This window comes from Rhinoderma darwinii, chromosome 6 (assembly GCF_050947455.1).
Source record: "Rhinoderma darwinii isolate aRhiDar2 chromosome 6, aRhiDar2.hap1, whole genome shotgun sequence".
In the NCBI taxonomy this organism is placed as follows: Eukaryota; Metazoa; Chordata; class Amphibia; order Anura; family Rhinodermatidae; genus Rhinoderma; species Rhinoderma darwinii.
In genome coordinates this window covers 15461331-15486487 of record NC_134692.1, presented here as the reverse complement: position 1 = coordinate 15486487, position 25157 = coordinate 15461331, and the positions used below count along the sequence as shown (strand labels likewise).

The 25157-nt window shown below is 45.1% G+C and overlaps 1 protein-coding gene across 1 annotated transcript in view; it reads right to left on the bottom strand.

The window, feature by feature from the left end:
* Positions 1-25157, bottom strand: part of THSD7B (thrombospondin type 1 domain containing 7B) — a 406197-nt gene that overhangs the window by 131325 nt on the left and 249715 nt on the right. Inside the window, exon 13 of the mRNA XM_075829232.1 lies at positions 14594-14788. Coding sequence (XP_075685347.1) covers positions 14594-14788 — 195 coding nt within the window. The remainder of the gene's footprint in view (positions 1-14593; positions 14789-25157) is intronic.

Below are 25157 nucleotides of genomic sequence, written 5' to 3'. Positions count from 1 at the left end.
TAATGTTTAATTTTGCCTGTGGTGGCGCTGCAGGGAATTTGAACACTTACTGATATTTGCCCACAGATAACAACAGATCACTGAGGGACCCAGCATGGGACACCTTGTGATTTTCTCATTGTCCAGGGACCCTTCTAACAAATAGGGACTGTCCATAGCAAAGAACTCGTCAAAGGATCTGTCATCAGACTATGCTACCCTAGGTGATGGCAGAATAGTGTGGGGACTGGGGATGGTCCGCTCTCCTATTAGGCAAAACAGGACAAAAAAAGTATAGTGCCTCATAGTTATGTGTCTGGTGTATTCCTGAGGGAAACGTTCCCCCTCCGACCACCCCCATCATCCTAATAGTGTCTGGTGGGCTGCCTTGTATACAAGAATCACCTTATTATAAGCCCTGTGTATTCTTTGATTGCTCCTAATTAGCCAAAAGGCGCAATATTTTCTTTTTGTGCTGTTTTGACTACATTGGTCAGCATAGTCTGATGACAGATCCGCTTTAAAGAGACGCTGTCTCTTTAAAGCGGATCTATTTTTTTTTTGTAAATACTTGTATTTCCATGAAATAACAATACTGGAACATCTTTCTTTAGAAACAGTGATAGTCAAAGTGCCCAAATAACAATGACAACACTCATACCCTCATAAGAGTGACAGCTACAGTGGCCCCATAACAGTGTCAACCACTGAAAATCCATAATAGTAACTACACATCAGTGAAAATCACAGTGCCCCCTTAACAGTGACAACTACAATTCCACCTTAACAGAGACAACCAAAATGAGCCCGTCATAATGACAAATACAGTGCCCCCATAGGAACCCCACACAATAATCCTATAAAAGTCAGCTGTGTCTATCTAAGTACCCCCATAACAGTACCATCCACAATATCAAAACTCTTAGTTTACTATGCTCCCATGGTGCTACTCAGGGGGTTACTGTAAGTGCTCAGTGTGAGACCACTCATAGTAACGTACACCTGGCACAGGAGGACATCAGCCTTCAGAGGAGATCTCTGACATAGGAAAACAACCTATTAGGGAATTCTGAGTTAATAGAAGGGGGTCCTCTGTTCAGGATCCTAATCTCATAGCCAGAGTGGGGAGCGGTAACAAAAAGTGTTTTTTTCTGTCTGTCCTGCATTGCACAGAAGGCCCATTGATATAAATGGGAACTATGTAATGCTCAACTTCCCCTGTGGTGGCACTGCAGGGAAATTGAACACTTACATGACAATCTCCCCATAGATTACAAGTGATCGCTAGAGTGGGGGCAGCAGGGGGACAATTTGTGATCAGCTTATTGTCAAGGAACCTTTCTAACAAGTAGGGACTGTCCAAAGCGGAGAATTCCTTTCAGAACAGAGCCATTGTTTTGGGCTTGATAGGCCTCATTATTCCCAAACATAGACAGTGGTAAGGCATAAAATAGAGGTGGTCCATAGCAAAGATCAAAATGGGCCCCTTTATCTAAGGGTATCATAGCCGTCTCACGGTCTGACTCTATGTTAGGTATGTTATGTATGCCCTTGGACATGTTTCTGTAATAACTTTTTTGTACCTATAGTTGACCACTTGGGACATAGAGGACAATATCTATACCTCTCGTCTCTATCCTAAAATTACGAATTTCCTCCCTCGTAGCTTTTTTTTGGACATAGATCTGAGTGCTACATTGTATTAGCAAATAATAACAATGGATGATACAAAATATAATTACTCATTGGAATGAACAAGACTCCAGAACCGTAATTCATGAAAGACTCGAAAAACCGACCGTATATCAAAGAGTAGGACTTGAATGCCATTGTGCCGCTTTACTAATACCAAGGTTATATGGGCTATTTATGTCCGTCAATTACATGCCCCGTGTAAAACAATTACTCTGCCTTTGTTTTCAATAAACATTTCAAGTGTTATTCTCAATTTTCTGCTGTCTCGGGCGGCCGCTGAATTTTACACCAAAGGCAATAAATGAAATTTAACGTGAAGATGAGATTTTCCGTACACAATTCTTTTTGAAGTTTTAAAGCCCATGAAGGTGAAATGGAGAAGGATTATGCTTTTTATGTTTTTATTGATGTTTTATGCTGTTTGTTCTAATGAACTTGGATTTCTACGCCTGCTGGCTCTTCTAATGAACTCAGACTTATAGAGTCTTGTAATGAACTTGAGTTGAAAAACTTGTCGTAAGATCAACTGGAACAAGTTATGGAGCTCGCGTGGGTCCTGTTAGGTCATAGAATCAAGATCTCGATATTTCTTATATTATTTGCCTGTGACAGTATTTTGCTTGAATCAGTATTGGACTTTAATACCAGTAAGGCCAAATTCACACTAACGCATTAGGGCTCGGTTCAAGTTTCGTGTTTTACAGAGCTGTAAAACAGCACCTATAGACATCTATGGGGCCCTACTAAAAAAGGGTGTCTGCTTTTTTCCAGAAACAGAGCCACTCTTGTCCTTGGGATTTGCTTGGTATTGAAAGCAATACCAGACACCACCACTGTGACAGAGTGGCACTGTTTTTGGAATATCTTCGACAACCCCTTTAAAGTCATGCTTTGGCTTGATATAATCAGGAGAGCTGCCTCTTTTTCCTTGTATGTACTGATTTTACAGTGGCCGACAGAAGGTCCACATAGGGGTTCCCACCATGCATAACTTTTTCTTTCGATTTTGATTAGCTCTTAAAGGGGTTGTCCAGTTTCAGCAAATAAATGTTATTGTTTGTATAATGAAAAGTTGTACAAATTTCCAATATACTATCAGTATAAGTTCCTCACAGTTTTCAATATATCTGCTTGCTGTCATTTAATAGGCAATTTCATTGTTGACTTCTACAGGTGCACGGTTCGTTACATTAGGGCAAAGCCACACGTGGCGGAATTGCTCTTGAATTCCACTGCGGACACTCCGCAGCGTTAATCCGCAGCGGAGCCGTTTCTCCATTGACTTCCACTTCTATTTAGTAGGGTTAGTTTAGACGAGGCTAAAAATTCCGCTGCGGAGCATAGGCTGCGGTGCGGAATTTGGTGTCCGCAGCATACAATGGATGTTCCGGACGTGTAGCGGACTGGTTGCGGACTCATTGCGGAAGTTCTCCATTGACTTCAATGGAGATTCTAATTTCCGTAATGAAGTCCGCAGCTGTCATGCACATGTTATGTGTGCTGCGGATGCGTCTTGCTTTTTTGACATGACATTTCTTCATTCTGGCTGGACCTATGTATTTCTAGGTCTACAGCCAGACTGAGGAAGTCAATGGGGCTCCCGTAATTACGGGAGCGTTGCTAGGAGACCTCAGTAAATAGTCATTGTCCAGGGTGCTGAAAGAGTTAAGCGATCGGCAGTAACTGTTTCTACACCCTGGACAGTGACTACCGATCCCAATATACAGCAACCTGTCAAAAAAATAGAAGTTCATACTTACCGAGAACTCCCTGCTTCTTCCTCCAGTCCGGCTTCCCAGGATGACGTTTCAGTCTAAGTGACGGCTGCAGCCAATCACAGGCTGCAGCGGTCACATGGACTGCCGCGTCATCCAGGGAGGTCGGGCTGGATGCCGAAAGAGGGACGCGTCACCAAGACAACGGCCGGTAAGTATGAAATTTGTTTACTAGGGAAAGTGCTGGCCCTTCTCTCTATCCTGCACTGATAGAGAGAAGGGAAGCACTTTTACCGCAGTCCGCAGCAGCTAGTCCGCATCAATTTACTGCACATTTTGGGCAGATCCGCCGCAGAATCTGCAACGCAGATTCTGTGCGGCATTGATGCGGACAGTTGTGGAGGAAATACGCCACGTGTGGGCATGCCCTTACAGTTATCAGAGCTGTGTCTTGCAATGAGCCAACCACCAGTGTGATCATCACATGACCAGGCTAGATTTTATCCACTGGAAGTAAATCTTAAAGATTCCTCTGATATGACAGCAAGTGGAGATCTTGAACACTGAAGACTTGATACAAAAGTAGATTGAAAAATTGTATAACTCATTATACAAAGAATTACCCTTATTTTCTGAAATTGTAATAGAACAGTAATTAAAGTTTAATTACATGAGTTGTAGACGGAGTTCCTACAATAAATGAATCTATTAAGTGTAATTAACGTCACAGCAGGACACAGCAGCTGTATCTCAGGAGGATGTTAAGTACGGCTAGATTAGGATACGTTATATTTGGTAATGAGGAGGTGGATTATACTAAAGTCCATTCTCAGAAAGTATAATGTAACACCAGATCTTATAAATGAGGTGAATTAGGAATGCAAAGATGAAAGTTTGATCAAATAACAGCACTAAGGGTAAGTCCACACGGTGCGGCCAAGTTGCGTTTATGTTGCGTCTTTAAACGCAGCAAGTAATTTTTCAATAGAAGTCAATGGTGAAATTTGTGTTATGGACAGACTGCTGCTATTATATTAAATTATTTATAGGGTAAACTGTACCTTTATCTGCAAAATCGTGCGGCCATGAATTAATACACCATTTATGGCCGCACGATTTTGCAAATTACAACAACATTCCCCCTATTCATTCTCTATGGCACCGAAGGAAAAAGCTGAACACTGCACTCGGCTAACTCCGGTGCTCCCATAGAGAATGAATGGAGCGGCAGTGCGAATGCGCATATAACCGGAATACCCCTTAACGAGGTATTTGACAGGAGCTCCTACATAGTGCCAGCGCGGTTGTTGGCCGCGTTGCGACCGTGTCTGGGCCGCTCCGTGTAGCCGGACCCTAACAGTTCTGCAATGCATTGTAATGAACTATATACAGGAAGCACCTAACAAACTTCAACACCAGTGAAAACCATGTCCATCAATTATTTCCTTTAAAAAACGCAAAAGGACTGCAGCATTACCGAGACAAAAACGCATGCGGTTTTCAAAAGCAACAAAACTGCAACAGAACCGCGTCAACTACACACCGTGTGGACTTACCCCTAAAGTATATATCCATCATTTCACCATTATTTTACAGTTTAAATACAGATATAATCTACATGTAACTTTTGTAAATACATTACATTACTTATCCTGTACGGATCCTGAGTTACATCCTGTAATATACTCCAGAGCTGCACTCACTATTCTGCTGGTGGAATCACTGTGTACATACATTACATTACTTATCCAGAAGAGGCCGTACTGAAAGAAGAAAAAAGGAATAAGGGAAGGCCTCCATGACTAAAATAGATGGGAGGGACACAGAGTTGGCTGGCCTATGAGAGGAAAGGGGGGGGGGGACAGCAGGAGGGCTTGAGTGAGAAGGGGTGGGGATTGAAGGGGATGTACCTGTTTCCTGTTTGTGCTCTCCCTCTCTTCGCCAGGACACAGAAGCAGGAACATGTTTGTTACCCCTGCTGCGTCTGATGAGGAGGCTATGGAGCTGTTGCGGGCCGCGGCAGCCTCTCAGGGTCCTGGATGGCTCGGAGCACGAGTGGCGACGCTGCTGCAGGGACAATCGGGCGCTCCGGTCCAGGAGCGAGCAGAGTCGGCTGGAGCAAGCGGGGAGCGCTCTGTCATGCCGGTGGTCGCGGGGCTGCTGGAGCAGGCCGAGGTACAGGACCGGCGTACCAGGGGGTTGGGCAGGAGAAGAGGAGAGCCCGTTTCCCCCATGACTCAGGCCAGGGCTGGCACTCCCGGCGTGACGCGCAGCACGAGGCGCTCGCGCCCGCCCGCAAGGCTGTGTCCTGAAGACATCCCGCGGGCGCGGTGGCGCAAGAGGAGCCCATCAGTGGACCCTGCAGGCCAGACCCCAGGGCGGCCTGCTGCTGCTCTTTCGTCTGGTCCTGGGAGGAATCCCAAAACGCGGCAGCGCCCGGCGGCAGCGGCGAGGAGGACGCGGCCTTCACTTCCGGTCACATCCTCTCCTTCTTCAGCACGTGGCGGAAGGGCAACGGCGACCCTGCATGGTGATGTGCCAGCCAGAGGGTCGGCTCATGGTGTCGTCGAGGTGGAAACGACCAGAGGTCGCAGGATGAGGTCGGTGGTTGGAGTGCCAGGGACGGAACAGCTTGGAGCTGGTTCAGCGGGACGGATGAGGCATGAACTGGACCTCGGCCAATTGGATGATGCGATGTCACCCCCCCTTTACTCAGACGAAAATCGGAATTCCCCGTGCACACATTGCCAATGCGGACAGCGCCAGAGGGAGTCCGGAGCATTGGAGGACGGTGAGCGGCGGGCCTCTCCACGTGGACATGGGGGTCCGGCTGACGGGTTCACAGCCCCTGGGCAGCCTGGTGAGTTGACACCTACGTTACCATTTCCAGCTTTATTGATGTCGGGTATCGGTGTAGAGGGTGTCGAGGCGGTGGGCGTCGCGGCGGAGTCGGGGGTCCCGTCGCTACAGGCGGGTGCGGGGGATAGTCAGGTGTGGCGCCGGCCGCGGTGTGGGGGGGGCAGTGTTGGAAGCGCTCCGGTTCGTCAAAACGGTGGGGGGTTGAATGCCGGGGCAGCGGTGGCAGTGGCGGCGGCGGTTCAAACAGACTCGCCAAAGGAGGTTGATAGGGTGCGTCTTGATGATCGTGCGCGCGGGGAGGTTTATGTTTGTTATGAGGGCCCGTTAGGGGCGCATTTAAAGCAGGAGGTAAAGGAAAGGATTTGGAAGGACGAGTATGTGGAGATTTTTTCCTTGCTTCCGCTGGAGAAGTTTAATTTAGATAAAGTGAAGCGGGATGAAACAAAAAAGGATGAGGAAGAAAAGAGACGGTACAGGTTGATTCCAAAAACGTTCGTCAATTGGATGCAGGCTTTTGCAATTTTGGCGAGCGTTATTGGGGAAAAGGCGCCAGATAATTGTTCCGGCTTGTTTTGTTATTTGGATGCGGTGGGGGAGGCGCATCGGGTTTATGGGGGCCAGGCCTGGCTTCGTTACGATGAGCAGTTTCGGCAGAGGAAAGCGGTGCGGCCGAATATACGGTGGGACCATAAGGACATAGCCTTATGGTTGAAAGTGACGGCACTTTATAAGCAGGGGCAGTCCTTTCCCGGGAGCGGGAATGCAGCAGGAACTTCCGGCGGGGGTAGTCAGGCCTCAGGTTCAAAATTTGGGACGTGTTGGCAGTTCAATGAGGGGCAGTGCAAATTTGGAGCGACGTGTAAATTCAAGCATGCGTGTTCACATTGCAGCGGGCAGTCACATGGAGCGTCTAAATGTTTTAAGAAGGGTAAACGACAAGGGGGAGCCAGCGGTGCGTCTGGTTATGGGGGAGACTCCGGTGAAACTCATAAAGATGGCCCCCTTTCTAAGTAGGTACCCCAATAAGGAGGGGGCGCGGTTGATTAGTTTAGGTTTTGGTTACGGTTTCGTTATTCCGCCCCCTTTGCATGAGGTCCCTTTCACGCAGCGCAACCTTAAGTCGGCATATCAGCATGCGGGGGTAGTCTCGGAAAAAATCCGGAAGGAGATTGATCTGGGCAGAATGGCGGGCCCCTTTAGCACGATCCCAGTTCCAGGTTTGGTGGTGTCACCGTTAGGGGTGGTTCCAAAACGAGAAGGTAACAAATTCCGGCTTATTCAGCATTTGTCCTTCCCGAAGGGGGCGTCGGTTAACGATGGCATTGACCAGGATCTCTGTTCTGTGGTCTACACGTCGTTTGATGCGGCGGTAGCGTTGGTACGTGGTTACGGAAGAGGGGCTCTGATGGCAAAAACTGATATTCAAGCGGCGTTTCGTTTGTTGCCGGTTCATCCGGACAGCCAGAGGTTGTTGGGATGTTATTGGGAAGGGGATTATTACATTGATCGATGCCTTCCCATGGGTTGTTCGTTGTCGTGCGCGTACTTTGAGGTGTTTAGTTCTTTTTTGGAATGGGTAGTCAGGGAGGTCGCGGGGGTGGAATCAGTTATTCACTATCTCGACGATTTCTTGTGCGTTGGCCCGTCGTGTTCGGGGGTTTGCGCAAATTTGTTGGAGACGGTCAATTGGGTGTCAAGGGAGTTCGGTGTACCCTTGGCTGTGGAAAAAACTGAGGGTCCGGTGACGACCATTTGTTTTTTGGGAATTACTATCGACTCCGTAGCAATGGAGTGCAGATTGCCGGAGGATAAGTTGGGGGATTTGCGGTTGGTAGTGGAGCGAGCGTGTCGGATTAGGAAAATTACGCTACGTGAATTGCAGTCCTTATTGGGGAAGTTGAATTTTGCCTGCCGCATCATGCCGATGGGCAGGGTTTTTTGTCGGCGGTTGGCAGCGGCGACGGCGGGGGTTCGGGAACCCCATCATTTCATTCGTCTGGCTGCAGAGCACAGGGAAGATTTACAGGTCTGGCTCCATTTTCTGGCACAGTATAATGGGCGCTCTCTTTGGATGTCCCGGGCGTTAGATAGCTTCGATTTGGAATTGTTCACTGACGCGTCTGGGGCGGTGGGGTTCGGGGCGTTCTTTAAAGGTCAATGGTGCGCGGGAAAATGGCCGGTTGCATGGGTGGAGGCGGGACTGACGCGTAACTTGGCCCTACTCGAACTGTTTCCCATCGTGGTGGCGGTCACCATTTGGGGAGACAGGTTCCGGGACAAAAAAGTGCGTTTTCATTGCGACAATTTGGGGGTGGTGATGGCTATAAATAATACTTCGGCGTCGTCCCCTCCAGTGGTTCGCTTGTTGCGTCAGTTGGTGCTTTCCTGTTTGAGTTTAAATGCATGGGTGGTGGCGGTGCATGTTCCCGGGGTAGAGAATTGTATTGCTGACGCGCTTTCTCGCTCGCAGTGGGATCGTTTCCGGCAGCTGGTCCCGGACGCGGAGTTAACAGGGGTGGACTGTCCCAGTCATCTGTGGGAGCTGGTATCCAGGCGGCAGGTGCATTGATTAAACGTTCACTGGCCAGTGCGACGTGGTCGTCGTATGCGGCTGGATGGAGGCAATGGGAGGAGTGGGTGAGATCTTTGGGAGATGTGTGCTCGGATGATGATAGGATGGTGGCCTTGCTGTTTTGGTTGGGGGATGCGTTCGCCCGGGGTTGCACGGTCGCTAAGGTTAATCGCTTCGTGGCGGCCATTGCTTTCGGTTGTAAGTTACGGGGGTTGGCAGATATCACGAAGCGGTTTTTGGTGGGCCAGGCATTGAAAGGGCTGAGACGGGGTGTAGTGGTGAGGGATAAGAGGCGTCCCGTGTCATTTCAATTGTTGTGTTCCCTGGAGGTGGTGGTGCGGCAGGTGTGTCGTTCAGAGTATGAGAGCAAGCTTTTCCGGTTGGCTTTTGCGTTAGCCTTTTTTGGTGCTTTTCGGGTAGGGGAATTGGTTTCCCCCAGTTCGGTGAGAGCGGGGGGCTTGTTGCAGGATAATGTCGATTTGTATGAAGACAGGGTGGAGATAGTGTTGCGAAGGTCCAAAACGGACCAAGGAGGGGCAGGACGTCGAGTGGTTTTGCTGGCGGTCCCAAAGAATCCGGTTTGTCCAGTGTTGTGTGTCAAGGAGTACTTGGCGGGTTTAGATCTCTCAGACGGGCCGTTGCTGCGGCACGAGGATGGCTCGTTTCTGTCGCGGTATCAGTTTATTTCGGTTTTCAGAAAGTGTCTGGTGGCTAGCGGGGTGCAGGCAGAGCAATACTCGTCTCATTCTTTCCGTATAGGGGCAGCGACGGAGGCGGTGAGATGGGGTTTAGATGATGCAGGCGTGCAGCGGATAGGGCGTTGGGAGTCGGCACGTTTCCGTTCTTATGTGCGCTTGAACATGTTGTGATATCTTGATGTATAGCATGTTCCGGGTGCGTGCGTTTCCGCCTGAGTATTAATGATACGCGGCAGCAAGAGGTGGTGCGTGTATGTTCTTCATTTGTTTTGCAGGCCGTGACTCATGCATGGTGTGGATTATGGGACATTCTTTTGTGTACTGGGGTGCCCTTCGCGTGGATGTACGGCCGGACGGTCGACAGCTCAGGATTCCGCGGGACGCGGCGGTTGTGAGGTGGATGGGTATACGGGGAATGACATGGAACAGGGTATTGCCCGAGTTTCACAATTTTGTACTGCTTGACAGGGCGCCGGAGGTACTGGTGTTGCATGTGGGAGGCAACGATTTGGGTATACGCCCTTTCCGGGAGTTGGTACGGGACGTCAAGCATGATTTGCTCTGCTTATGGGCAACTTATCCTAAATTGGTGACGGTGTGGTCTGAGATGGTCCCTAGGAAGAACTGGCGGATGGCCCGTTCTGTGGGAAAAATTAACAAGGCTCGCATTAAGGCTAATAGGGCCATATCGAGCTTCGTGACGCGTAATGGTGGGGTTGCGGTGCGCCACTGGGATCTGGAGGCTGGGACAGGCAGCTACTGGAGAGAGGACGGTGTGCACCTCAATGAGGTGGGGATGGATATGTGGAGTCTGGCTTTGACCGATGGAATTGAGCGAGCGGTGGGAGTGTGGAGGAGCTCGCAGGCGTGAGGTGGTCAAGGCCTGTTTCGCTTTGGCGGGGGGGAGTCCTTGAAGTAGGTCGTAAAAAGTGGTGGGGGGGAATGCATCACGGGATGCACCCCCAATTTGTCGGCTTCTTAGGGTGTTACCCCTTTTGAAAGCTGGGTTATATATATTTATATATATATGGTGGTCATCTGCAAAAAGGTAATTTGGTGCTCCTGGGCCGGGTTACGGCTGGGGGTAAGGTATTTGTGGGCAGATGGCCAAAATTAAGTATCGGTGGCTTCAAGGACTTGCCCCTGTCATTCTGGTTGGTTTATAATGTTATGACCCTGATAGGGTCGCAGTGGGTTATTTGTTGTTATGATGTATCCCCTTTTTTGGGGATTCAAAAATTATGGTATTTAAAGTTATTGTTATTTAAATAATAAACGGCTGCTGTGGCCATTAAAATCCAACTCTGTTTCAGTGTCTGCTTTGGGAGGGTAGATTTACATAAGGGGAGAAGCGACTCGACTTATTTGAGTCAAGAAGAGGCCGTACTGAAAGAAGAAAAAAGGAATAAGGGAAGGCCTCCATGACTAAAATAGATGGGAGGGACACAGAGTTGGCTGGCCTATGAGAGGAAAGGGGGGGGGGACAGCAGGAGGGCTTGAGTGAGAAGGGGTGGGGATTGAAGGGGATGTACCTGTTTCCTGTTTGTGCTCTCCCTCTCTTCGCCAGGACACAGAAGCAGGAACATGTTCCCGCCCGCCCGCCCTGATGTGGATCGGTTGACCGCGGCAAAAGGTTGCTGCGGATGGTGGTTCTTCTCGTCAAAGTTTATTTGCTTATTGACATTTGTCTTTGGGGGAGGTTAAATTTTGTCATTGCAGCTGCGGGGGGGAGTCCTTGAAGTAGGTCGTAAAAAGTGGTGGGGGGGAATGCATCACGGGATGCACCCCCAATTTGTCGGCTTCTTAGGGTGTTACCCCTTTTGAAAGCTGGGTTATATATATTTATATATATATGGTGGTCATCTGCAAAAAGGTAATTTGGTGCTCCTGGGCCGGGTTACGGCTGGGGGTAAGGTATTTGTGGGCAGATGGCCAAAATTAAGTATCGGTGGCTTCAAGGACTTGCCCCTGTCATTCTGGTTGGTTTATAATGTTATGACCCTGATAGGGTCGCAGTGGGTTATTTGTTGTTATGATGTATCCCCTTTTTTGGGGATTCAAAAATTATGGTATTTAAAGTTATTGTTATTTAAATAATAAACGGCTGCTGTGGCCATTAAAATCCAACTCTGTTTCAGTGTCTGCTTTGGGAGGGTAGATTTACATAAGGGGAGAAGCGACTCGACTTATTTGAGTCATGTACGGATCCTGAGTTGCATCCTGTATTATACTCCAGAGCTGTATTTACTATTCTGCTGGTGGTGTCACTGTGTACATACATTACATTACTTATCCTGTACTGATCCTGAGTTACATCCTGTATTATACTCCAGAGCTGCACTCACTATTCTGCTGGTGGAATCACTGTGTACATACATTACATTACTTATCCTGTACGGATCCTGAGTTGCATCCTGTATTATACTCCAGAGCTGTATTTACTATTCTGCTGGTGGTGTCACTGTGTACATACATTACATTACTTATCCTGTACTGATCCTGAGTTACATCCTGTATTATACTCCAGAGCTGCACTCACTATTCTGCTGGTGGAATCACTGTGTACATACATTACATTACTTATCCTGTACGGATCCTGAGTTGCATCCTGTATTATACTCCAGAGATGTATTTACTATTCTGCTGGTAGTGTCACTGTGTACATACATTACATTACTTATCCTGTACTGATCCTGAGTTACATCCTGTATTATACTCCAGAGCTGCACTCACTATTCTGCTGATGCAGTCACTGTGTACATACATTACATTACTTATTCTGTACTGATCCTGACTTATATCCTGTATTATACTCCACCAGCAGAATAGTGAGTGCAGCTCTGGAGTATAATACAGGATGTAACTCAGGATTAGTACAGGATGGGTAATGTAATGTATGTATACAGTGACTCCACCAGCAGAATAGTGAGTGCAGCTCTGGAGTCACTGTATAAGTACATTATATTACTTATCATGTACTGATCCTGAGTTACATCCTGTATTCTCCTCCAGAGCTGCACTCACTATTCTGCTGGTGGAGTCACTGTGTACATACATTACATTACTTATCCTGTACTGATCCTGAGTTGCATCCAGTATTATACTCCAGAGCTGCACTCACTATCCTGCTGGTGGAGGCACTGTGTACATACATTACATATCCTGTACTGATCCTGAGTTATAGCCTGTATTATACTCCAGAGCTACACTCACCATTCTGCTGGTGGAGTCACTATGAACATACATTACATTACTTATCCTGTAGTGATCCTGAGTTACAGTCTATATTATACACCCGAGCTGCATTCACACTTCTGCAGACGTCAGAGCTGAAATCCCTCAACATCCATTAAAATCAATGGGAGGCATAAAAAAGTGCCGCTTATTTGAAGCAGTTTTTTTTGGCATGGTTTTGCATTTGCTTCATAAAAAATACGTAAAAAAAAACTGTCAAAAACTGCCCAAAAAATCAGTAAAAAGAAAGCATCAAAAAATGCTGACATCTCAAGATGTATATTAAAAATGTATTAAACAGTAAACACTGAATCATTTAGATAAGTATATCTCAGTGTTTATAACGATATTCACCGGAATCAGCATTTAACCTGGGCACAACAATAGTACGAGCCCCAAGAACACACCAGGGTCCGTGATCAACACCGGAATCTCCTAGCGCTGGGTCCACCACAATGCTACTGTCCCCTATGCAACAATCCCATATACAAAAACGACCCTACGCGTTTCAAATACTCATCCTCAGGGGTCTGTATCTTGGTCACTCTGGCCTGATTACCAGCGATAAAAATATTCGACAGCAGATATTCTGCTGCGCATCACGGAAGCATCCTTCCGTGATGCGCAGCAGAATATCTGCTGTCGAATATTTTTATCGCTGGTAATCAGGCCAGAGTGACCAAGATACAGACCCCTGAGGATGAGTATTTGAAACGCGTAGGGTCGTTTTTGTATATGGGATTGTTGCATAGGGGACAGTAGCATTGTGGTGGACCCAGCGCTAGGAGATTCCGGTGTTGATCACGGACCCTGGTGTGTTCTTGGGGCTCGTACTATTGTTGTGCCCAGGTTAAATGCTGATTCCGGTGAATATCGTTATAAACACTGAGATATACTTATCTAAATGATTCAGTGTTTACTGTTTAATACATTTTTAATATACACGGTGGGGCTTTTTTCACAGTGGTGTGTTACCCCTGTTTTTAGCGAGTTACTATAATAAAAGGTATATTTTACTCAAATGTCACTTCAGTGAATTTCCAATTTTTCTATATTGTGGGAGCACAATTATATATATTAAATACAGTGAATTGACATCTCAAGATGTACCTCAAAAATCATGAAGGCCTTGTGTGTTTTTCTGCCTGACAAAAACCTCCATATGAACTTACCCTTAGAGGTGTTTCTGACAACAGGCTGGTTGACTCTTTCTAATAACAACCTGCAGAATTGTGAATGCAGCTCTAGCCTATAATACAGTCTGTAACTCAGACTGTATATAGAGGTGAACATACGCTTCAAACAAAGAGATAAGAGACTTCACTACATTGACTCGAGTTGATAAATAAGTTATAGTTTTATATTTTGATTGATAGTTTAAAACTAGAGACTATGGGAGTGTAAAAATTTGTGACTAACTTTTGTAGATAAACTTGATCATTTTCTCTCTTGGAAACAGGATAAATGCACACAACCGGACGGGCCGCGGACCGTGCTCACAGTAATAAGTATAGGAAAACGGTCCGTAAATGCAATAAATATGTTCTATTTTTGCGGCTCATTTCTACGGCCCGGACACACACCCGTCAAAATACGGGAAGGTGTCCGTGGCCGATAGAAATGAATGAGTCATTATTTTATCTACAATTACGGATCCGTAATTGCGGCTTAAAACTATGTACGTGTACATGAGGCCTTAGGCTGTATGAATGCCCCCAAGTATCTAAAAAAAATGACATACCATGGACTTTTTATTTTGGTTTATTTAACAGGTTTCATGGTAAGTATAACTCGAGAAGATAGCCAACATGTTATTCCTAGGAGGGGAAGAAGTAACCTACCGGTGAGCGATCTTCTCCTAATTCTAGTTGAAGTGCAGTCTGAGGTACAGGAGGTAAATTTAGTCCATGGAGTAAATGTACAATCCTCTTTACACGGGACCTTACACTCTTGTGCCGAGGGTGGGACTGGCCCGGCAAATCGAAGACATTCAGTTACATCTGCAGGACGACCATCAGCAGTGACACAGTTGACCTCTGGAAGGCAAGACCACAAAATACATCATGCCTGAACTTTCTTGATAGTTGTTTACAGTACATTTCACTGTAGTGTGAATATTGATGTCCCATTCTCGGGCTACCCTAGGAAATGGGGGCCCTGGGCAATTGCCCTGTTTGCCACCCCCTAAAACCGTCTCTGCTCATCAGTATGTCCAGCATTCTAAATAGAGCAGGGCTAAAACAACACCGGCCAGATCATTGGGCTGTCAACTGAAGGGGGGAGTGTTTTTTCCCCGTTTTTGCTGGTGAGGCCAGGGTTAGGACTTCCATTTTTTATGGTAACTATGACATATCTGTTTTGAAAAAAATCCCATTAACATATAATATTATGGTGGTTTTGACATGAAGAATAATGCTACCTACTACGTTATTCTTGCCCTCGAAAACACCGGAACCATAACGAAACCTAAAACAACACCTATGTGTACGGGGCCTTACATGTGAAGGAGCTGTATCAGAGCCAAGATGAATAGAAGCAGTGAAATATTTTGGCCGGATCTGATGACTAGGTAATCCCCCGCATGCCTCCAGTCCAATGTTTTGATTAAAAAGTAGTGATATGATGACCAGAATGTGTGATCTCCAACTTGTAGCTCTTCATCTGTTGGAAAACTACTACTCCAAGCATGTCCTGACCACAGACTATCGGGATATGCTGGAAGTAGTAGTTTTCCAACAACTGGAGACCCACTGGTGGAAGACTACTGCTGTAATGGCTGCAATGTCCCTGTGTCATGCAGTGATTGGCTGCCGCGATCAAAACAGAGGACCCGAGGCTTGTGATGGTAACAAGGGACCGGGACATCATTCACAAGGTTAGTGTTTCTGAAAGTTGTTGTTTTTTATTATGGGGTAACCCATAACCCCTTTAAAAACTGGTTATACACATTAGATGTGTGTTGGAGGATCCCGGTTATTTCCCCCACAAGATCAGCACACTCCTCTTCTGCTGCTCTCATCATTCCCATGATTTGATTGGCTACATCGTGTTCTATGATCCCACCCACGTCAAAACTTATTTCCCATTGCTGTGATTGGCGGTTGAGAGTTCCGATCCCCACCCAGCAGGGGACATACAAGCAATGTAGAGATAGGGAAGGAACACAATTAGATCATAGATTATAGTTTCATTCACAGTCAACAACCATTTTTTTTTTCCTAACCTTTTAACTTTTTTTTAGTTTTACATAAAAAATTTAATTCCAAAACATTTTTCGCTATTCATGAATGGTTGATACTTTTGTTTGCTATTCATTGTAACACACAGCAGCGGCATAAATGTCTTTCATGCAGACAACAGATACAAAGCTCTCAGAATAAGTAGAAATATGTTGTGAATAGCAGGGACAAGCAGTGGATCATAAAAGTATATTATATTTTTTGTCACCATAGTAACTTGCCACAAGTATCAGGTCGATGTACGTTAAAGTACCAAAACACTTTGTTTCGTACCTTAGAAGAACCTATTTAAGTGAGTATTTACGAGCTGCTGCTTGTTAGGAAGAAAGTCACCGCACGCTGTGTAAAGAAAAAGTCTTTAAATGGAGTGAGATCTGTCATCTTCACAACCTGTGACCGTTAATAAGTGACATCCCTCACAGCATGCCCGGGACCGCTAACACTCACTACTGAACATCTGAAATAAATGACAATGCCTGCCCTATATAGGATCACACCATGGGGCGGCCCTAGGCACCATCTGTATAGATAAGACGTGTCAGCAAGTCTACTAGCAGCCTGATTGGTTGACAAATTAGTGTTAGAACAGGATTCCTGTTAAAGGGAATGTGTCGCTAGAAATTTATTTTTATTTTTTCAGTTAAACAATGAGTATATAACTGATTACACATTGTTTTAATGTTTTATTAATTTTTTCACAAGTCAGAAAATATTATAAATTAGATTCTAATTTATAATATTTCCATGGGCTGGCCACTAGAGGGAGCAGTTCCCAAAATCGCAGCATGGTCACGGTGGTAAAGCAACCTCATTGATTTATGCTGCAAATTTGGGGTGGACACACTCTCCTCTAGTGTCCTCACACAATCCCCCCTCCCTTCTTCTGGCTACTGCCAGGCGAGGGAGGGGTTTGAATGTCGTCAAACCGCCTATACTGTGTGCCGCCATTTTCTGAGCGTCTTATCAAGTTCTTGCCGCCTACGCTCCTCTTCCTTGTGCCTTCGCTTCGTTGAACATATGGCCGGAAGCCGCGGCCGGAAGTCATCATCTTACTGTCCGGCAGCGGCTTCCGTTCCACATGAAAATGGCGCCGGATTTCTCTCTAGGAACGAGATTCGTTCAGGTCTGTGTGTGAACTGCGCAAGCACACACATACGGCGCACGCTTCTGAGAATGGAACGGCTCCCGTTCGCATTCTCTATGGGATTGTATGTGCCGTATAGCATCTTAGTATGTGACGTTAATCGACACATACAGAGATGAAAAAAATGGCAGACCCCATAGAGTAGTAAAAGTATGAATACATTAAAAAGTTGAAAGTGACAGCATAAATTAAAAAAAAGTCTTTACATTATATAAAAAGCAATATAATTACAAAAAAAAAAAAATCATGACACCTTCCCTTTAAGTGACACCTTCCCTTTTAAGTTCTAGTCAACCTATTTTTGTCAACTAGGGGTAGATTTATTAAGACTGGCGTAAATTAAAATAAATGTGCTGGGCTGCAAATTAGAATAAATTTGTCGGGCCAAGAGCGTCCACACCCCTCTCACAAAGCTGCAACTCCACTAAAAACTTGGCAGAGGCGGCATCAAAATACAAATGTTTTTGTGCAAATTGTGACTTTCTATGCCAGGAAACTGGCGTAGAGTGGCTGATGAATTCCTCCTATGATTTTTTGTTCTTCTACTCGATTTACTAACCCTATTTCTCTCAGGGGGTAACTAGTTCTCCTTGTGGAGATCCAGTTGATGTAGGGAGTCTTGCAAGCAATGCTCTCTGGGAAAAAGCATGCAAATTAGCTCGCCTCTAAAGGGAGAAAAATTGTCTCTCTAGTGCCACCTATAGGTAGGTACCCTATTTTAAAGTAATTGTATAAAACTATAGAGCAGTGGTCTCCATCCTGTAGCTCCCAGCTGGGAGTTGTAGTATCACAATATCTGGTGAACCACAGGTTGGAGACCAATGCTATAGACAATGTAGCCATTGTGTGAAAAAGAATGTAGCAATTAAAGAACTTTATGATAGGATACAGCGTAGCGCATGGTAACATTGCCTCCCAACGTGTCCCATGGTCAATGCATTACCTAACACCCATTGGGGAAACAGAAATTATGCAACACGTCCTTGGCAGTATCATGGGCAGGATAATCTCAGACCAACAATGGTGCCATTGGGGTACCAGGTAGCAACTAATGTCTCAGTAAATTACATAGCCTTGAGTTATATGTAGGGGGCCGCATTGTGCCACTCATGTACCCACCCAAGTCAAACCGTGTGGATGGGAATGTAGATCCAGCTATGAGCTCCTCTGATCATAGGGTGACTAACAGGTTGGGAGCCTTTTTGAGATTTTACAACGGGGTCCAGGAGCAACTCTGGAAAAAACATTGTTCTTTATCTACTGCATAGACCAGTTCAAGGTCAACAACCAGACTGGTCTCATTGTCTGAGGCCCCTGGGGTAAATATGAGCTGTGTCAGATCACATTCAGCTTCACTAAGGCCCCATGCACACGACCGTAGATTTAGACCGTAATTACGATCCGTAATTACGGACCCATTCATTTCTATGGGAAGGTGTCCGTGCCGTAGAAACCTTCCGTAAACATACGACACGTCCTATTATTTTATTTTACGGACCGTGCTCCCATACTTTATAATGGAAGCATGGCCCGCAAATGCGGACAGCTGTCAGTGGCTGGCCGTGCCCATAATCACGGACCTGGATTATGGGCACGATCGTATGCATGGGACCTAAGGGTCTATTCTCACGGCGTAAAAGTGTACATTAGAGGTATACAATCAGAGGTTTTTCTGGCGTATAACTTCAATGGAAGTCTCCGATGTATGCCACGGTTTAGGCATGGAAGGGCATAAGTCCCCCACAAGGGTCCCATGTTCAAAAAAATAAAGATACTGGATGCCGCTGTATGAAATAGAGTAGTGGAAAAATAGGCTTGACAACGTATACTGGCCCAAAGGATGCCAGAATGGGGACCTATGGATACGTTCGGCACGTGCGTGAGCAAACTCAGTGTGAATTGCACCTAACAGTAAATAATCCAGAAGGAATTTGCAACTTCAAAAGCAAAAAAAAAAGTAAAATTAGATTTAAGTTTCACTCAGCCAGAGAAATCTTTTCAAGCGTCATTTGTGAAATGCCTCGCAGACGTTTCTTCACTCACCAGGTTACCGCTGTATGGCTGGGAAATAAGCAGTGACAGCGGAGAGATTAGTATTTCACTTTTCAAAGTTGTAGTAAATGTGCGCGGAGAATTCAATTTGTTTTCGAAGCCTGTATCAGTAGACGCAGACAGACAGTATACAGCAGTTTATGCTTTTGAATACACAGCTGAAGGCCCGCAGCCCATGACTGTATTACTGATCTGTGTGGTACGGATCTATAAGACGGCGGCCATACTATGCTATGGCCCATACACAGTTCTCTGGTTTATATGGAGACTCACAGAGGTTTTTCCTTACAGATTTATGCAGAATCCAAGAGAAACAAGTTATGGTATGTTTCATTGCATGTCAAATTAGCATTGTCCCTAGGGGAGAATATGGTGCCTTACCACATGGAGTGCCTATAAGTCCGAAATATGGATACGTAGGGATGCCATGTGCTACCGTAAAAAGTCTGTGCAAAGTACCGTGTGGCAAATTATTTTTTTCATGTTGCTTATCTAGCGGCAATATATTCCGCAACTCTGTACAGAGATTGTCAACATTCACATCAGTCCCCTATATCCAATAGGCTCACGATCTAAGTTCCCTATATTACACACCCCAGGGCCAGTTCTATTAGAATAAAATTAACCTATCAATATATTTTTGGGGTGTTGGAGGAAACAGGAAAAAACCCACGCAAACACGGGGAGAACGAACTCAACGCAGATGTTGGCCTTAGTCGGAATAAAACCTAGGAGTCCACTGCTGAGCCATCGCTGGGTGCCCTCTATAACGGTGGATTTTGTCCCTTATCTGTAGCAACTACATGGCACAGTCTGCATGTGTTAGGCTGGATTTACACGAGCATGTTCGGTCCGTAATGGACGGACGTATTTCGGCAGCAAGTCCCGGACCAAACACAGTGCAGGGAGCTGGGCTCTTAGCATCATAGTTATGTACGATGCTAGGAGTCCCTGCCTCGCTGACGGACAACTGTCCCGTACTGTACTCATGTTTTCAGTACGGGACAGTAGTTCCACGTTTGGCCGAGTAAAAGGATCCTTAGTCTCCTGCCTTATCTATGCCTACAGCAGAACAACAGAGCTGTGAATAAATTCCCCTGCCCTCTGTTCCAATCTACACAGCAAAGCTAAAAAAAAATAGTTCTAGAGAACAGGACGTGTCAGCCTATTGTCTGTCCAAGTGACTAGTTTGAAAACTGGAATATATCAGGAGATTTCTAATAAGAATAGTCACGTAAAAAAATAAATAAATAAATAAATAAAAAAATATATATATATATATACACTAAAAACAAAAAATGTTTATAATGAAAACAGATTTAAATAATACGTTATTTTCTGATGATACTTTCCATTCAATTACCTAACAGGCTGGGTCTACACCCAGCTTGTTAGGTCATAGACTCTTAAATTCTGTTTGTTATCTAATATTAATTATTGGTCAATTGGGAATTTTATGATAGTCACAAAGTTTCTTGTTAATTTTTACCCAGTAAGGGTATGTTCACACAGCCTATTTTCGGCCGTTATTTGGGCCAAAACGGCCAAAAAATCAGAAGCAGACGTTTGAAAAACGGCTGCGATAAAGAAGTGCAGGTCACTTCTTGGGACGTTTTTGGAGCCGTTTTTCATTGACTCTATTGAAAACAGCTCCAAAAACTACCGTAAAAAACGCAGCGAAAATGCAGCGAAAATTGCAGCGAAAATCGCGAGTGGCTTAAAAAAAGTCTGAAAATCAGGAGCTGTTTTCCCTTGAAAACAGCTCCGTATTTTCAGACGTTTTTAGTCTAGCGTGTGAACATACCCTAATGTTTTGACCTCCCCAGTGCCAGTTATAGTTGATAATATCTGCAGATGCCAACAACAAGGGAACCCAAATCCCACAATTGGCTTTAGGGTATGTTCACACACTTAGCAAAAAACCTCTGAAAATACAGAACTGTTTTTAAGGGAAAACAGTTCCTGATTTTCAGACGTTTTTTAAGCCACTCGCGACTTTCGCGTTTTTCACTGCATTTTCACTGCGTTTTTTACGGTTTTCAATAGTCAATGAAAAACGGCTCCAAAAACGTGTTTTACGGCCGTTTTTGGAGCTGCTTTTCTATTGAGTCAATGAAAAACGGCTTAAAAAACGGCTCAAGAAGTGACATTCATTTATTTTTACTGGTCGTCTTTTTACGTGCTGTTATTTTAAAATGAGGCGTAAAAAAAAACGCCCCGTCGGAACAGAAGGCCGTATTTCCCATTGAAATCAATAGGCAGATGTTTGTAGGCGTTCTGCTTCAGATTTTTCAGCCGTTTTTCGGGATGTTTACGGCCCGAAAAATGTCTGAAGATAGCCCGTGTGAACATAACCTCAAAGCCACCGGTTAGGTGATACCATCCCTTCCAACTGGCCAGACCTCAAAGGGGCAAAGCTTATGCAAACGTACTCAAAAGTGGGTATTTCTGGGCGGTTTTGTGGCCATTTTTGAGCTGAGTGGTGATTCAAATGTTGGGAGTTCTGGGTAATAGCGCCTCACGGGTTGCAGATAACCCACACAACTAAATGCATCGATCACAATAACACTACTGTGGAAGGGGAACCACTTCTCTGGTTATTAGTAAAGTGCGGGCCCACATCCGCCTGAAGACTGGCACCTTTGGGAACATTAGAATCCACTAAGTACTGGAGACACAGATACAAATGATGAAGAATTCTCTTTACTTTGTTGATGTCTTCTGGGAGTTTTACAAGACGTCCATTTAGATTTTAGTTGTCACAGTCGGAGAGGCCTCACACAGATACAGAGTTGGCAGCACCCGGTGTGAAGATAAAAAGCTTTCAGTGGGATTGGTTATTAAACCTCCACCAGCAGCTCTGCAGAACTCATTTCCACCTTCATGATGTTCTGCGAGGTCAGAGCTCGCCTCGCTCTATTCCTGCTTTCTAGAAATCTCAACGCCTGGTGCACAATTCCTCGCACAAGCAGTCACACAAATGAATAAACTTCTTAAAAAAATTAGAAAGCTGACAGACTCCCCTGGTTGGGATTAGCGGCGCAGCAGCCGATACAGAACACCTTGCGTTAGGACAGAAAAGAGGGTAAAAGTAAATCTCATCCCAGTCTGGTAAAATGCTTCACCGGTGTGGAAACTGGAGATATATATATATATATATACATTGTGAGGTCATCTCAAGTTTTAGCCTTTAGCTCTTTCTTATTTTGTATATCTTTATCACAACTTTTATTACTATGCTTTAGGTTATAGAAAAATATCAGTGTCAGTGGCCCTTACGTTGCAGATGTGCGGCCCCAATTCATATGGCGCAGCTGCTGAATACGCAGGGAATTGATCAACTTTCTACAACAGTTTTCTGGCATAGAAAAGTTGCAAAAGTCATAATCGGCAAAGCAATTTGCAATGCACTTTTGGCCTTTTTACGCGAGCCTCATAACTTTTGTGAAAAGGGGTGTGGCTTTCTATACAGGGGCGGGTCACCCCGAATAACAAATTTATTATAATTTACGCCAGAAAACTGGCGTGAAGTATAGTGGAAATCTACACTAACTTCTAGCTGGCATAGATTTCACCCTGTGTGGTGTAGCGAGGTAGAATGTACCTTGCCTCCCCCAGATCAGACTACCCCCATCAGACAACCGCCCCATCAGATAATTAAATAAATATAAATGATGTTCATCTTCTCGCTCCTCTTCTACCCTCCATGTACCCTAAGGCTGGGTTCACACGAGCACATTAACGTCCGTAATGGACGGACGTATTTCGGGCGGAAGTCCCAGACCGAACTCAGTGCAGGGAGCCAGGCTCCTAGCATCATAGTTATGTACGACGCTAGGAGTCCCTGCCTCTCCGTGGAACTACTGTCCCGTACTGAAAACATGATTACAGTACGGGACAGCTGTCCTGCAGCGAGGCAGGGACTCCTAGCATTGTACATAACTGTTTACTTCTCTTTTATATGTCAATCTCCGACCAATAAACATTGAACTATGGCAAATTTACGAAAATTACCCTTTATAAAATGCCCGTTATAATCATTGGAATCATTTTTATACATTGGTTTTGAAAGATTTTATATTTTTAACATTTGACTGTCGTTTTTGGTAATTGATAGTGATAAGTACGTTTTATAATAGAAAAAAAAAAAGAAACATTTCTGTGAATTTGATGTTGATTGCTTCTATTTGTTATAGATGTAACGAGTCCTCAGCGGGTTTTCTTCGGGGTGAACTAATTCATTTCAAATTGCATTTTAATGCTATACTTGTGAATACCTTGCCGGGGCCGTCGATGGTAACTGTTACCTTCTGAGATAAAAATAAAATAAATCAGAGGAAATTGTGGGGAATGAAAAAAGTCTCAGTTTACTGAAAATCAAGGGCTGTGGGACTGAAATTATACTTAATGTGCACTTAGTGCGCTGACAAACAGCTCCATTAAGTTTACGGAGCGGAACCAGCGGCAAGATGTACAGCAGCAGCTGCCATTGTTCTGCTTGTACAAATTGGAAACCTTTTTTTTTTGTTCCTCTATATACCGCAGTAAACTGATTTTCTTTGTAGCATTGTATCTGCAACTACATTGATGACATAAAAACATAAAAAAAAAAAAAAAAAAAAAAGCAAAAGAACAAGTTACTGCCAACATCAAAACTCTCGCTAAATGAAAATACTGACTGGGAATGCAAAAAAATGAGTGTATCCCCAGCTCTGGAACCCCTCGCGTTTTTATTGCATTGCAGTTCCACGTGACATCCGTGTACGGTGCGCGTCTGCGTTTTTTACGCGCGTATGTCACGCGTTTTTTACATTTGCAACCGGTGCGTGAAAAACACAGACAGCACACGGATGATGTCTGTGTGCTTTTAGTTTTTTTCACGCACCCGTTGACTTCAGAGGGTGCGTGATGCGCAAAAAACGCACAAGTATAGGACATGCAGCGGACATACGCTGCGTGGAAAATACGGAATGTCTGAATGGACCCATTGAATTGCATAGGTCCGTGCGACGTCCGTTGTTTTAACGCGCGTAACACGGATGTGAAATACGCTCTTTCGAATAAAACCTAAGTATGTGCGCTTAATTATGCAGAGGAATTTCCGTCCGAAAAATCGCACGGACAGAAAGTCCTGCAGGTTCCAGGTCGCATACGTCCCGTGGGTACCCGGCCTTAAAGGCATTTTTGCTGCGTTTTTTATGTGTTTTTTTTAGTGCGGCCAAATGTTACATTAAAGTCTATAGTAAAATATCAAATGCACTACATGGTTTGTGTTGTTTACGAGGCAATTTTAAGGTCAGTGGCCGTTCTTTTCAAACGCATCATGCTCTGGGTATGGCGTTTTTTCAGGTGTTTTTGCCATAGGCTTTTCTATAGGACTTTAACAACACCCTAAAAAAAAAAATGCATGTACAAAATTACACTAGATAAAAACCGCAAAAAAAACTGCACTAAAAACGTCATAAAAAACGCGTTTTTAGAAGCATTTTTGGTGCAGTTTAAATTGCCAAAAAGTTTCTGCGTGTGAAGGCGGCCTTAGCCCGAGTGCAGAGCCGCTCTGGCAGACCCGATTCGACATGGTCAGTCATTCATTTAAATGGAAGGCATGTAACACCATGTTTCCCCAGCAGGGGGTGCTGCAAAGAAAAATATGTGGCCAGTTGGAGCAGGAATTTTAGCTCATCACCCCTGAGCAGTGTGTTCTAGTGATAAGTGGAGTCCCAGCCCATAGACCCTGATCATCATCTGATATGTCTGCCCAATGATGTCATCATCTGATGGTGTCTCAGAAGATGGATAGAAATGGACAAGGACATGAAGCTACTATGGGGCCCAGCACAGAATAGGGGTGTAGCTAAGGCAAGGGGGGAACGTGAGCCATTTACTGGATACCAAGGTCAGGGGGGCAACAGGCAATTCTGCGTTGGCCACGGTATTTAGTTACAGCCGGCACAGGATAGCCCCATTTCC